The following is a 16,282-nucleotide window of genomic DNA, read 5'->3' on the forward strand; positions in this document are numbered from 1 at the left end:
ACTCAATATTTTAAAAGGCAAAAAAAAAAAAAAAAAAAAAAGACAATAGACAATTTCTATCCTGTTTTATACAGATATTTTAAGTTTCTATATATTGTTATGCATTTTTAGAGAACACATGTTCATGTACTATGTCTTTAACAAGAACAATGCATTAAATTTTAATGATGTTAGAATATCATTCTAGCAAGGCCTTAACTCTTCAAATTCTGAAATCAGGTTACTTTTTCCATTTTAAAAATAACATACAATAGTCATTTCAAAAAAAAGCATCATTTCTTAGGCATGGTTACTCATACAGAATCACACTTAATAATTAAAGTCAAAATGTGCATGGGACATCTACAGTCTAGCTGTTTCTGTTGCTGGGCTTATGTGTATATTCAAACCAACATACTGTGAGATGTTGAATGATACGTTCAGGCTTTTTTAAAACCCTTTAGAATAGGATAGATGTTTTCAAATGCTTCATAGATGTCAGAACGTTTTTTGGCACCTATAAAGAAATCCAAGTTTACATAATCTTTAATATAAAAGCAGTGCTAAAATTTTCTTAAGACTAAAATTTCATTGTCACTTTCAATTACCTTTAATACTTTAGGTGTACCTGAAAAGTACTTTATTCCTGGTAAAGACAAAAGAATTTGGTGACCACAGTCATACTCCCACAAAAACATACCCTAGAGCAGAGTTTTCTAGTATTTCTGTAATGTGGGCACATCAGTACATCTTTAGCCTCCTAGGGCACAGTATGAAATATGGAATGTTATCTCTTGGTGTGCCATGGACATGACCACAGAACATGACCTTCGTCAGCAGCTGTGGGCACTTCAGTTCAGTTGCTCAGTCGTGTCCAACTCTTTGCGACCCCATGAATCGCAGCACGCCAGGCCTCCCTGTCCATCACCAACTCCTGGAGTTCACTCAGACTCACATCCATTGAGTCCATGATGCCATCCAGCCATCTCATCCTCGGTCGTCCCCTTCTCCTCCTGCCCTCAATCCCTCCCAGCATCAGAGGCTTTTCCAATGAGTCAACTCTTCGCATGAGATGGCCAAAGTACTGGAGTTTCAGCTTTAGCATCATTCCTTCCAAAGAAATTCCAGGGCTGATCTCCTTCAGAATAGCTACCAGAAAAAGGGACTTCCTTTGATCTACTCAGCTTTAGTTAACATCCTTATTCCCTAATATTAACTAACAGAGTGAGACAAACTGCAACTGTTCTAAAGTTTCAAATTTCAATTTGGGAAGGGATTATTTACTGTGTGGGAAAGCAAGGCCCAAGAAGTTGAAGATCCCCCGAATCATGAGTATCAACTTTGAGAGAAGACTTCACGTATCTGTGTTCCTTCCTGTACATAGAAGGTGGAGCAAACAAACATCACCAGGAATTGTAAATCCCAATGAGGGAACCCGGTCAATTTAGTGAAATATTTCCTCATGGAAATATTGGCATAAAAATTTTGAGGAAACCTAAATTGGCCCCACCGGAGAAGGCAATGGCACCCCACTCCAGTACTCTTGCCTGGAAAATCCCAAGGATGGAGGAGCCTGGTAGGCTGCAGTCCATGGAGTCGCAAAGAGTCGGACACAACTGAGCAATTTCACTTCCACTTTTCACTTTCATGCATTGGAGAAGGAAATGGCAACCCACTCCAGTGTTCTTGCCTGGAGAATCCCAGGGATGGCGGAGCCTGGTGGGCTGCCATCTATGGGGTTGCACAGAGTCGGACATGACTGAAGCGACTTAGCAGCAGCAGCAGCAAATTGGCCCCACAGTCCTATTAATAATCAATCTATAATCAAACATCTCAATTTGGAGCACCAGACTCTGATTATATGACCCATCTCTTTTAAGCGAAATCTACCAGATCTTTCCTTCAAGTTTATGATGACCACCAATTTCCCTGGTAGCTCAACTAGTAAATAATCTGCCTGCAATGCAGGAGTTCAGATCAGTTCAGTTCACTCATGTCTGACTCTTTCCGACTGCAGCATGCCAGGCTTCCCCCTGTCCATCACCGACTCCTGAAGCTTGCTCAAACTCATGTTCACTGAGTCAGTGATGCCTTCCAACCATCTCATCCTCTGTCATCCCCTTCTCCTCCTGCCTTCAATCTTTCTCAGCATCAGGGTCTTTTCCAATGAGTCAGTTTTTCGCATCGGTGGCCAAAGTATTGGAGATTCAGCTTCAGCATCAGTCCTTCCAATGAATATTCAGGACTGATTTCCTTTAGGATGGACTAGTTTGATCTCCTTGCAGTCCAAGGGACTCTCAAGAGTCTTCTCCAACACTGCAGTTCAAAAGCATCAATTCTTCAGTGTTCAGTTTTCTTTATAGTCCAACTCTCACATCCATACATGACCACTGGAAAAACCACAGCTTTGACCAGACAGACCTTGGTCAGCAAAGTAATGTCTCTGCTTTTTAATATGCTGTCTAGGTTGGTCATAGCTTTTCTTCAAAGGAGCAAGTGTCATTTAATTTCATGACTGCAGTCTCCATCTGCAGTGATTTTGGAGCCCCCCCAAAATAGTCTTCACTGTTTCCATTGTTTCCCCATCTATTTGCCGTGAAGTGATGGGACCAGATGCCATGGTTTTAGTTTTCTGACTGTTGAGTTTTAGCCCAACTTTTTCAGTTTCCTCTTTTACTTTCATCTTCAATTCTTCTTCATTTTCTGTCATAAGGGTTGTGTCACCTGAGTATCTGAGGTTATTGATATTTCTCCTGGAAGTCTTGATTCCAGCTTGTGCTTCATCCAGCCTGGCATTTCACATGGTGCACTCGGCATATAAGTTAAGTAAGCAGGGTGACAAGATACAAACTTGATGTGCTCCTTTCCCAATTTGGAACCAGTCTGTTGTTCCATGTCCAGTTCTGTTTCTTCTTGACCGAATACAGATTTCTCAGGAGGCAGGCAAGGTGGTCTGGTATCCCCATCTCTTGAAGAATTTTCCACAGTTTGTTGTGATCCACACAGTCAAAGGCTTTGGTGTAGTCAAAAAGCAGAGGTAGATGTTTTTCTGGAACTCTCTTGCTTTCTTAATGATCCAACAGATGTTGGCAATTTGATCTCTCGTTCCTCGCCTTTTCTAAATCCAGCTTGAATATCTGGAAGTTCATGGTTCACATACTGTTGAAGCCTGGCTTGGAGAATTTTGAGCATTACTTTGCTAGTGTGTGAGATGAGTGCAATTGTGCAGTAGTTTGAACATTTTTGGCATTGCCTTTCTTTGGGATTGGAATGAAAACTGGCCTTTTCCAGTCCCATGGCCACTGCTGCGTTTTCCAAATTTGCTGACATATTCACTGCAGCACTGTCACAGCATCTTTTAGGGTTTGAGATAGCTCAACTGGAATTCCATCACCTCCTCTAGCTTTGTTTATAGTGATGCTTCCTAAGGCCCACTGGACTTCACATTCCAGGATGTCTGGCTCTAGGTGGGTGATCCCACCATTGTGGTTATCTGGGTCATGAAGATCTTTTTGTACAGTTCTTCTGTGTATTCTTGCCACCTCTTCTTAATATCTTCTGCTTCTGTTAGGTCTCTACCATTTCTGTCCTTTGTTGTGCTCATCTTTGCATGAAATGTTCCCTTGGTATCTCTAATTTTCTTGAAGAGATCTCTAGTCGCTCCCATTCTATTGTTTTCCTCTATTTCTTTACACTGATCACTGAGGAAGGCTTTCTTATCTCTCCTTGCTATTCTTTCGAAAGCTGGATTCAAATGGGTATATCTTTCCTTTTCTCCTTGTCTTTCTCTTCTCTCTTTTTTCAGCTGTTTCTAAGGCCTTGTCAGACAACAATTTTGCCTTTTTGCATTTCTTTTTCTTGGGGATGGTCTTGATCCCTGCCTACTGTACAATGTCACAAACCTCCATCTGTAGTTCTTTAGGCACTCTCTCAGATTGAATCCCTGGAATCTATTTGTCACTTCCATTGTATAATTGTAAGGGATTTCATTTAGGTCATACCTGAATGGTCTAGTGGTTTTCCTTACTTTCTTCAATTTAAGTCTGAATTTGGCAATAAGGAGTTCATGATCTGAGCCACAGTCAGCTCCTCCTCTTGTTTTTGCCAACTGTGTAGAGCTTCTCCATCTTTGGCTGCAAAGAATATAATCAATCTGATTTCGGTGTTGGCCATCTGGTGATGTCCATGTGTAGAATCTTCTCTTGTGTTGTTGGAAGAGAGTGTTTGCTATGACCAGTGGATTCTCTTGGCAAAACTGTTAGCCTTTGCCCTGCTTCTTTTTGTACTCCAAGGCCAAACTTGCCTGTTACTGCAGGTATCTCTTGACTTCCTACTTTTGTATTCCGGTCCCCTATGATGAAAAGGACATCTCTTTTGGGTGTTAGTTCTAGAAGGTCTTGTAGGTCTTCATAGAACCATTCAACTTCAGCTTCTTCAGCATTATAGGTCAGGGCATAGACTTGGATTACTATGATATTGAATGGTTTGCCTTGGAAATGAACATAGATCATTTTGTTGTTTTTGAGCTTACACCCAAGAACTGCATTTTGGACTCTTTTGTTGACTATGAGGGCTACTTCATTTTTTCAAAGGGATTCTTGCCCACAGTAGTAGATATAATGGTCATCTGAGTTAAACTTGGCCATGCCAGTCTATTTTAGTTCACTGATTCCTAAAATGTCGATGTTCACTCTTGCCATCTTCTGTTTGACCACTTCCAATTTACCTTGATTCATGGATGTAACATTCCAGGTTCCTATGCAATATTGTTTTTTACAGCATCAGACTTTACTTCCATCTCCTGCAATGAAGGAGACTCTGCTTTTATTCCTGGGTTGGGAAGATCCCCTGGAGAAGGAACAGCTATCCACTCCAGTATTCTTGGACTTCCCTGGTGGCTCAGACAGTAAAGAATTCACCTGCAATGTGGGATACCTGGGTTTGATCCATGGATTGGGAAGATCCCCTAGAGAAGGGAATAGCTACCTACTCCAGTATTCTTGCCTAGAGAATTCTATGGACAGAGGAGCCTGGCAGGCTACAGTCCATGGGGTTGGAAAGAGTCAGACATGACTGAGCAACTTTCACTTTCGCCAGATCATTCCTTCAAGTTATGATGACACCAATTTGGGGGATAAACACCTTTGCTAACTGTGGTAAATGAGATAGAAATTCTGTGGCTAGTGCACTGAAGAAAGCACTGGCTACTGGCTTGAGATCAAACCACATGGGCTCAAATGCAAGCACTCCCACTAAGTTTGAAACCACAGGCAGATTGTTTAACTTCTGAGCTTCTATTTCCTCACCTATAAACAAGGACAACAGTCTTCTCATAGGGTGACTATAAGGATTGCGTGAACAAGTTTTTGCAAAAGTCCTTTTCCAATGGTAACATTTAACAAGAGCTCAGCCATTTTTACTGTCCTAAAAGAATGTACTTCAGGATTAGGGATGCTGGGATGGCTGGTTCACGCACTCATGGCTCATCATTTGGTTCTGTGAGAATCAGTATCATGTAATTTGTCTGTCTCCTTCACCAGGGCTGGATTTTTGCTGGATAAGGAGTGCGTTGTATTTGCTTTCACATCCTGAGCACCTAAAACAGTATATGTATCTTGTAGGCATCCAAAGTTTATTAAATATCTATCATCTAACAACAGAGTTTGCAAGCTCATCCATACCCCTTGCATGCATGCATGCATGCTAATTTGCTTCAGTCATGTCCGAGTCTTTGTGACCCTATGAATTATAGCCCACCAGGCTCCTCTGTCCAAGAAATTTCCAAGCCAGAACACTGGAGCGGGTTGTCATGTCCTCCATCAGAAGAATCTTCCCCACCCAGGGATGGAACCCACGTGTCTTATGTTTCCTGCATTGGCAGGTGGGTTCTTTACCACTAGCACCACCTGGGAAGCCCTCCCTACCTCTTCAGTTCAGTTCAGTTGCTTAGTTGTGTCCGACCCTTTGCGAACCCATGAATTGCAGCACGCCAGGCCTCCCTGTCCATCACCGACTCCCAGAGTTCACCCAAACTCATGTCCATCGAGTCAGTGATGCCATCCAGCCATCTCATCCTCTGTCGTCCCCTTCTCCTCCTGCCCCCAATCCCTCCCAGCATCAGTCTTTTCCAATGAGTCAACTCTTTGCATGAGGTGGCCAGAGTACTGGAGTTTCAGCTTTAGCATCATTTCTTCCGAAGAACACCCAGGACTGATCTCCTTTAGCCAGCCCCAATATCTCTTCCCAGGACTACCTGGATTTTCTAACTCTATTCTTACACCAAGTCACAAGTACACATCTTATTTTCCCAAGGGATACCATATGTGTATACACATAAATGAAAGTTTTACAAATTGGGGAAAAAATAAACAGTCTTTAACCTCTCAAGGTATACATTTTACAGTATATACTGAGTCACTCTTAGTGGTAAATTACCAGAAATGGTCAACAGAGACATCCTGTTCTCTGTCTGGCTCATTCACTATTAAGTCTTGCCATTTTTATGGTGTCCTCTGACCAACTCATTTCCAGGAACCACTGACAACCAGCTGATTGAGAGTGACCCTCCGTAACAAAGACCCAGATTCTGCATCCTTTATGCCAGAAGGAAATAAGTATAAAAAGCATTTTACTAAAGCCTCTTTAAACTTCATATTCCTATCATCTGGGCAAGACATGAGAGCAACAGTTCATCTTTTTCAGTGCTGGGGAAAACACAAGAAGAGTGGGCTTTCACAGAGGTAATAACAACTAACACTATACTGTGTTTACCATATGTCAGGTCTTGTTTTTAAGCCTCATAACACTTAGCAGGTAGTTTCTATGTGCACCTGCCTTTTATATATACAGAAATCAAGGTGGAGTGCAAACTCACCCAAGGTCAACGTAGCCAATAGATGGTAAAGCTTGGATTAAAACTAGATGACTGGCTTCCAGAGCTTAGCCTCTTAGCCACCACACCTGCTGCCTCTCACCACTAAGAGTATTTGCCATTCCTTAGGTGACAAGGAGTATTAGGAGGAAAGTGTCCAAAAGACCACACAGGTGTATTCATAGACATCTAAAGAGCTGGGGGATAGTGTACGTACATGAAGATGGTGGGTTCTGAAGCCAGGTATGTGCAGCATGAACAGCTGTTTGACATTGTTAATGTTACTTAAGCTCTCCGTTGTCCTCATTTTACAGGTGAGGAGACTGAGATATTAAGCACAACCTCACAGAATTAACTGTTGTTGTCTGGTCACTAAATCATGTCTGACTCTCTCGCAGCCGCATGGACTGTTCGCCCTCCAGGCGCCTCTGTTCATGGGATTTCCCAAGCAAGAATACTAGAGTGGGTAGCCATTTCCTTCTCCTGGGTATCTTCCCAACCCTGGGATCGAACCTGCATCCCCTGCATTGCAGGCAAATTCTTTACCACTGAGCCTCCAGGGAAGCCCACAGAGTTAACTAGAATCCACATAAAAGCCCTTACTTATCATAATGCCTGGTATATGAGTACCTAACATGGCTTTATTATGTCTCATCTTGGAAGTGAAAATTGACATATACGCTGTCACTGTATATTGTTCCAGCAGATCCTAGCTAGACTATTCATTTTACCATGGTCTGAGAGAAAGCATGGGTCCTAAATGTCATATTAGCCATAGAAAAGCAGCACAGACTTGAAAAAGTTGTGTTAAGGTCCCTTTGCTGTTTGCTCTCTGGGACCATGATGAAGGACAAAGTAGGAAAGTAGGTCCTCTTTGTTCTCAGCTCATTTAACTATTCATTCATTCAGTTGTAGCTTTGGACCTGCTGATGGCAGCTTTGGCACCTCAAGGGACTAAGACAGTTTTACAACTAGCTATGCCTGTTCTTTGAGCTGAACACATTGACAAATTTTCAGGGAAGCGTATTGTATAGTCTTCAGTACCCTGTGTTGATATTCCTTTACTTTTGTAATTTGAAACTTTTCCTGGTGGCTCAGAGGTTAAAGTGTCTGCCTGCGATGTGGGAGACCTGGGTTCAATCCCTGGGTCGGGAAGATCCCCTGGAGAAGGAAATGGCAACCCATTCCAGTATTCTTGCCTGGGGAATTCCATGGATGGGGAAGCCTGGTAGGCTACAGTCCACGGGGTCGCAAAGAGTCAGACACGACTGAGCGACTTCACTAGCAAATGTGCACATGAAAGTATGTCTTTTTCCTTTTTATTTGGGATAACTAAGAAAGTTGGTCTGAATTATGGATATTTGAAGAAACTTGTTCTTGTATACCTATAATAGGAACTTAGCCTGTACTTAGCAATTTGTACTTGTAAAGAAGATAGATTCCTAACGATACATAACACATAGATGAAAACATCCATTCAAAGGTCTTAAAATATTTTTTTCCCTGGAGGAGGGCATGTATTTGCCTGCAGTATCTACACTATTCAATGTACTTGGCAGGCTTTTTCCCCTTTCTTCAGGACATATAGAGGGAAACTGTCAATTACTGCTGCTGCTAAGTCGCGTCAGTTGTGTCTGACTTTGTGTGACCCCATAGACGGCAGCCCACCAGGCTCCCCCATCCCTGGGATTCTCCAGGCAAGAACACTGGAGGGGGTTGCCACTTCCTTCTCCAATGCATGAAAGTGAAAAGTGAAAACGAAGTCGCTCAGTCGTGTCTGACTCTTTGCGACCCCACGGACTGCAGCCTACCAGGCTCCTCCACCCATGGGATTTTCCAGGCAAGAGTACTGGAATGGGGTGCCATTGTCAATTACTAGGAGGTCTTAATTATTCCAGACACTAAACTGGTTGCATCTGAGCAATTGTTGCATTGTTGTATTCAAAAGGTTCCTGAATTCTAAACAAGCTTTCCCCATTTTGAAGACACATTATTTCTGAAAGAAAAACTGTAACACTTACTGGGCGTTCTAAAGATTTAATAACAGACACTCCATGTTTTTGGATGCTGAGTAATAACTTTATCGATGTTTCTCAAATTAATTCAGCTAATGCAGAAATCTCAACTGGCTTTAGATGAGGCAAGATATTATTAAATTTTAAAGTTTATTTGGAAGAATAAATATTTGAGGGGAGCTAATACAAGAGAAGCAACAACGGGAAACTGGCCTATCAGATATAGAGCTCACTAGGATTAACACCGGAGAAGGCGATGGCACCCCACTCCAGTACTCTTGCCTGGAAAATCCCATGGACAGAGGAGCCTGGTAGGCTGCGGTCCATGGGGTCGCAAAGAGTCGGACACGACTGAGCTACTTCACTTTCACTTTTCACTTTCATGCATTGGAGAAGGAAATGGCAACCCACTCCAGTGTTCTTGCCTGGAGAATCCCAGGGACGGGGGAGCCTGGTGGGCTGCCGTCTATGGGGTCACACAGAGTCAGACACAACTGAAGTGACTTAGCAGCAGCAGCAGGATTAATCACAATATAGTAAAAATACAGTAGGATTATCATAGTATAATTCAGGAGCAAAGGTGGAACTGGAGACCAGACCCACATTTTAAAATAAAGGCCAAGAAGAAGTCATCAGAAATTAATAATGAAGGATATATAGTTTTAGGTTGGCTGGCCAGCTATTTGGGGGTGGGGACTAGTCAATTTGGCTCATGCCATATGAATCGGGAATTCATACTGGTCCCAGAGAGTAAATTGTGTAAAAAGTCAGACAAAATAAGGCAAAACCAGCACACTTCAGTAGAGTGGTGTGGAAAAGAGCCTCAACCATTTACCTCAAGAATTTAAAAAACCTTTACGTAAAAATAAGTCAAACTGGACAAAATCACAAATAAAACGGAGAGTAATTATTTTCAATACTACAGTGAACTCATACAAACCCTTAGAGGGGGAAAAGTAGGGAAAAAGCAGTAAGTTACATACACGCTATTTTAAAAAGATGAAATGCTATTTACTCTGCTGAAAAGCGATCAATTTCTATTTCTGATGACCAGTGGGATCCCTTTCACTTGCACAGTTAGAGTTTTCTTCTGTAAATTATTGTTTTGAATGTTGCTGACAGTTTGTAAAAGATACTCAGATACATTGCTGGCAGCAACGTATGCTATAGAAAAACTGCATTGTATAACCCTTTTCAAAACAATTTCATAAAATAATTTGTACTAGGAAGCTTTAAAATGGTCCATCTTTAGACAAATATTCCCCTTCTGAGCATAGGTCTTCCCTAGTGGCTCAGACGGTAAAGCGTCTGTCTGCAATGCAGTAGATCCGGGTTTGATCCCTGGGTCGGGAAGATCCCCTGGAGAAGGAAATGGCAGCCCACTCCAGTACTCTTGCCTGGAAAATCCCATGGACCCAGAGCCTGGTAGGCTACAGTCCATGGGGTTGCAAAGAGTCAGACATGACTGAGCAACTTCACTTCTGAGCATTTACACTAATAAATGACTCTCTACACATAAAAATAGCCAAACTTTTGTCCCATTAATAAGCAGCAAACAAAGAAAAAGCATAACCTGACCATGGGAGAATCAGTCTGATGCAGTAACATGTTAGAACAGAGCTTGGGAAACTTAGGTGTGCTGGTCAAACCTAGTCTGCTACCTGATTCTATATAGCCTGTGAGCTGAGAATGATTTTTATGCTGAAATGTTTGGGGGAAAAAAAGAAGAAAATTAGTTGATATGTGTAAATTAAGTGAATTACATTAAATTCACACTTCAGAGCCTTTTTCTTAAGTGGTGTTCACAGCTACTTTCACAATAAAACAAGGCTCAGTTGTGACAGAGACTCTACTGCCCACAAAACCTAAAACATTTAGTATTTAGCTCTTTGCAGAAAAAGATTTGTTGACCCCTTTGTAGGAACATGGTTCAGACACTAAAAGTCTTCATTAAGAATTTGTAACAGTAAGTTAAGCTACATATGTTATAATAGTTATTAAAAAGATAGGATGTAAAGATGAGTATCTCTAGAGTAGGAAATAGCTATAAACTTCAGTATTCTTGCCTGGAAAATTCCATGGACAGAGAAGCCTGGTGGGCTACAGTTCATGGGGTCACGACTGAGAGTTGGACACAACTGAGCAACTGAACAGACACATAGACACATAACATATTCATTTTATATATATCAAAATGACATAAAAACATGGAAAAAGTTATGTTGTTTAACTATAGGGACCAACGTATGATGTTATCTTTCATTTTGCTTTTCATTTTTTTCTGGGTATTCTATAATACCAAGAATTGCTGTATGACAGTGAATAAAGTTATTTAAAAGATAAAACAAAGCATAAGCAAAGCATATGCAAAGCTGTTGAATTTTAAGAAAGTCAGAATCTTAGAACTTACCTGTCAACACAACTTTTCCAGATACAAAGATAAGCAACACAATTCGTGGTTTCACCATTCTATAAATAAGGCCAGGAAACAGTTCAGGTTCATAACTGTTAAGATATAAAAGAAAGAATTTTAAAAATAGCACTGTTCAACTACTTTCTCATAATATTTGAGATCCAGCACACAAAAGCAGTTTTCAAAAGCCATTTTACCAAAAACCTTTTGGCCATCTTGACAAAAGTAGTCTTGATTGTCTTAGGTAATTTATGTGGCAGTCAGTGACAGAATTCATTTTTAGTCATAATATTTTTCCAAGTCCCAACATCCTAAGCTTTTAGAAATTAAGGAAATTTAGAGCATCATATTTAATATATTAAGATCATCTTAGTTAAATGTTCTCTATCTTTCAAAAAAAGTCTATCAATAGCAATACATAAACACATTTTCAAAAATTTCCAAGTTCCACAATAATGAACACATTATGGATATATTTATAAACTGCTAAAGCCTTTGACTGTGTGGATCACAATCAACTGTGGAAAATTCTGAAAGAGATGGGAATACCAGACCACCTGACCTGCCTCTTGAGAAACCTATATGCAGGTCAGGAAGCAACAGTTAGAACTGGACTTGGAACAACAGACTGGTTCCAAATAGCAAAAGGAGTACGTCAAGGCTGTATATTGTCACCCTGCTTATTTAACTTATATGCAGAGTACATCATGAGAAACGCTGGACTGGAAGAAACACAAGCTGGAATCAAGATTGCCAAGAGAAATATCAATAATCTCAGATATGCAGATGACACCACCATTATGGCAGAAAGTGAAGAGGAGCTAAAAAACCTCTTGATGAAAGTGAAAGAGGAGAGTGAAAAAGTTGGTTTAAAGCTCAACATTCAGAAAACGAAGATCATGGCATCTGGTCCCATCACTTCATGACAAATAGATGGGGAAACAGTGGAAACAGTGTCAGACTTTATTTTTTTGGGCTCCAGAATCACTGCAGATGGTGATTGCAGCCATGAAATTAAAAGACACTTACTCCTTGGAAGAAAAATTATGACCAACCTAGATAGCATATTCAAAAGCAGAGACATTACTTTGCCGACTAAGGTCCATCTAGTCAAGGCTATGGTTTTTCCTGTGGTCATGTATGGATGTGAGAGTTGGACTGTGAAGAAGGCTAAGGGCCAAAGAATTGATGCCTTTGAACTGTGGAGAAGACTCTTGAGAGTCCCTTGGGCTGCAAGGAGATCCAACCAGTCCATTCTGAAGGAGATCAATCCTGGGATTTCTTTGGAAGGAATGATGCTAAAGCTGAAACTCCAGTACTTTGGCCACCTCATGCAAACAGTTGACTCATTGGAAAAGACTCTGATGCTGGGAAGGATTGGGGGCAGGAAGACAAGGGGATGACTGAGGATGAGATGGCTGGATGGCATCACTGACTCGATGGACATGAGTCTGAGTGAACTCCAGGAGATGGTGATGGACAGGGAGGCCTGGCGTGCTAGGATTCATGGGGTCGCAAAGAGTCAGACACGACTGAGCAACTGAACTGAACTGAACTGAAAGTTAACATTTTTAGCAGATAGAACCTAAAAACGTTACTAGAATACTTTGGACAGATACTGTATACTAAATCATACCAAGTTTTACAAATTCAGAATTTGCTCCTATAAATAGTATCTCACTCCTTCCTAGAAAGACTTGAGGAGCCTACAAAAAAGATGTCAGTAGTTAAGAGGATGTTGATGAAATAAAACTATTCTCAAAACAATGGCTAATGGGGATAGAAAAGAAAGAAAAAAGCTAGGAAATTGAACACTATAATATACATGGGGAATTTCCTAGTGGTCCAGTGGTTAGGACTCTGCACTTTCACTACTGAGGGCACAGGTTCAATTCCTGGTTGGGGAAATAAGATCCCTCAAGCTGTGTTCAGTTCAGTTCAGTCGCTCAGTCATGTCTGACTCTTTGTGACCCCATGAATCGCAGCACAACAGGCCTCCCTGTTCATCACCATCTCCCGGAGTTCACTCAGACTCACATCCATCGAGTCAGTGATGCCATCCAGCCATCTCATCCTCATTCGTCCCCTTCTCCTCCTGCCCCCAATCCCTCCCAGCATCAGAGTCTTTCCCAATGAGTCAACTGTTTGCATGAGGTGGCCAAAGTACTGGAGTTTCAGCTTTAGCATCATTCCTTCCAAAGAAATCCCAGGGTTGATATCTTTTAGAATGGACTGGTTGGATCTCCTTGCAGTCCAAGGGACTCTCAAGAGTCTTCTCCAACACCACAGTTCAAAGGCATCAATTCTTTGGCGCTCAGCCTTCTTCACAATCCAACTCTCACATCCATACATGACCACAGGAAAAACCATAGCCTTGACTAGATGGACCTTAGTCGGCAAAGTAATGTCTCTGCTTTTGAATATGCTGTCTAGGTTGGTCATAACTTTTCTTCCAAGGAGTAAGCGTCTTTTAATTTCATGGCTGCAATCACCATCTGCAGTGATTCTGGAGCCCAAAAAAATAAAGTCTGACACTGTTTCCACTGTTTCCCCATCTATTTGTCATGAAGTGATGGGACTAGATGCCATGATCTTCGTTTTCTGAATGTTGAGCTTTAGGCCAACTTTTTCACTCTCCTCTTTCACTTTCATCAAGAGGTTTTTTAGCTCCTCTTCACTTTCTGCCATAAGGGTGGTGTCATCTGCATATCTGAGATTATTGATATTTCTCTTGGCAATCTTGATTCCAGCTTGTGTTTCTTCCAGTCCAGCGTTTCTCATGATGTACTCTGCATATAAGTTAAATAAGCAGGGTGACAATATACAGCCTTGATGTACTCCTTTTCCTGTTGGAACCAGTCTGTTGTTCCAAGTCCAGTTCTAACTGTTGCTTCCTGACCTGCATACAGATTTCTTAAGAGGCAGGTCAGGTGGTCTGGTATTCCCATCTCTTTCAGAATTTTCCAGTTGATTGTGATCCACACAGTCAAAGGCTTTGGCATAGTCAATAAAGCAGAAATAGATGTTTTTCTGGAACTCTCTTGCTTTTTCCATGATCCAGCGCAGTGGTGCAGCAGAAGAAAAAAAGTTTCTGCTCTTAAAGAGTGGATCCAGAGACACAGAAAAACTTCATTCCATTCTGCAGTGGCTATGACCTCTTACTGGCACCAGAAAGATGCATGACGGTGGTGAGGGTACCCATCTGAAGTATACAGAGGTTGTTATGTGTAGACATGTCTTCCTGGGACATCACTCTATTTTCCTGCAGAAAGCCTGTCCACAAGCCACTTCTGGACCCTGGGGAGACAATGGTACTAGCTGGAGCCCTGAAAAACTTCTATGGGAGCTATGAAGTTCCAGCCAAGAAAGTGAAGACTAAGGGCAGAGAAGAAATGTTTTCATTTGATTTTCCAACCAAATCTGAAGACACTAAAAGGGAAAAGAGCAAATAAAAGTCTTTGGTATGTAAGTACCTGGAAATGTCCCTAACCTGGGAAAGGAAGCACACATCCAGGTCCAGGAGGCACAGAGAGCTCCAAACAGCATCCACCCAAGGAGGACTTCACCAGGACACATTGTAATTAAGATGGAAAAAATTAAAGATAAAGACAGACTATCAAAGGCAGCAAGGGAAAACCAGCAAGTTACATACAAGGGAACTATGGTAAGGCTGTCACAGCTGACTTTTTTCAGCAGAAACCCTGAAGGCCAGAAGGGATTTGCACAATGTATTCAAAATGATGAAAGGGAAAAACCTACAACCAAGAATACACTACAAAGCAAGGCTGTCATTCAGATTTGATGGACAGAGCAAAAATTGTACAGACAAGCAAAAGCTGAGAAATCAGCACCACCAAACCAACGTTAAAAAAAAAAAAAATGTTAAAAGGACCCCTCTAAGTGAAAAAGGAAAAGCCACAAGTAGAAACGTGAAAATTAGAGAAGGAAAAAGCTCAGGTAAAGGCCAACAATGCACAATAAAGGTAGTAAATAACAGAGCTAGCAGGAAAGTTAAAAGACAAAAGTAGTAAAATCATCTATATCTACAATAAGCAATTAGGGAATTCAAAAAAGAAAAAGAATGATATCAAAGACAGTAATCATGGGGGGGAGTAAATATTCAGGGTTCTTAAAATGCCTTTGAACTTAAGAGATCAACCACTTAATTATGTGTATACACACACACACACAAACAGATTGCTATATATAAACTTCATTTATGGTAACCACAGACCAACAATCTAATAATACATACACACAAAGAGAAAGGACTTTCCTGGTGGTCCAGCGGCTGGGAATCTGCCTGCTAATGCAAGGAACACAGGTTTGACCCCTGGTCTGGGACGTTCCCACAGGCCTTGAGCAACTAAGCCCGTGTACCATGACTACTGAACTCGTGCCCTAGAACCCCTGCTCTGCAACAACAGAAGCCACGGCAATGAGAAGCACGTACGCTGCAACTAGAGAATAGCTTCTAGATCACCACAACTACGGAAAGCCGGCACATAGTAATGAAGACCCAGCACAGCTAAAAATAAAATTTAAAAAAAAGAGAGAAAGAAATCCAAACATAACATTAAGGATAGTCATCAAATCAGAAGGGAAGAGAATAAAAGGAAGAAAGGAACAGAAAAGACCTACAAAAATAACCCCCAAGAAATTAACAAAATGGCAGTAAGAACATGAAAGTGAAAGTGAATTTGCTCAGGCGTGTCCACCTGTTTGCAACCCCATGGACTGTAACGTATCAGGCTCCTCCAACCATGGGATTTTCCAGGCAAGAATACTGGAGTCGGTATTCTCCAGGGGATTTCCCTAATCCATGGATTGAACTCCTGCATTGCAGGCAGACTCTTTACCATCTGAGCCACCAGGGAAGCCCCAGTAAGAACATATGTATCAATAATTACCTTAAATCATAAATTGACTAGGGACTTTCCTGGTGGTTCAGTGGTTAAATATCTGTCTTGCAATGCAGGGGAAGAGGGTTTGATCTCCAGTCAG

At 41.4% G+C, this 16,282-nt stretch overlaps 1 protein-coding gene across 1 annotated transcript in view; it reads right to left on the reverse strand.

The window, feature by feature from the left end:
• Positions 1–419: 419 nt before the first annotated feature.
• Positions 420–16,282, reverse strand: part of TBPL2 (TATA-box binding protein like 2) — a 29,611-nt gene continuing 13,748 nt past the window's right edge. Inside the window, exons 6-7 of the mRNA XM_052647124.1 lie at positions 11,276–11,370; positions 420–496 (exon numbers count right to left, since the gene is read on the reverse strand). Coding sequence (XP_052503084.1) covers positions 420–496; positions 11,276–11,370 — 172 coding nt within the window. The remainder of the gene's footprint in view (positions 497–11,275; positions 11,371–16,282) is intronic.

Source organism: Budorcas taxicolor, chromosome 10, assembly GCF_023091745.1.
Source record: "Budorcas taxicolor isolate Tak-1 chromosome 10, Takin1.1, whole genome shotgun sequence".
NCBI lineage: Eukaryota > Metazoa > Chordata > Mammalia > Artiodactyla > Bovidae > Budorcas > Budorcas taxicolor.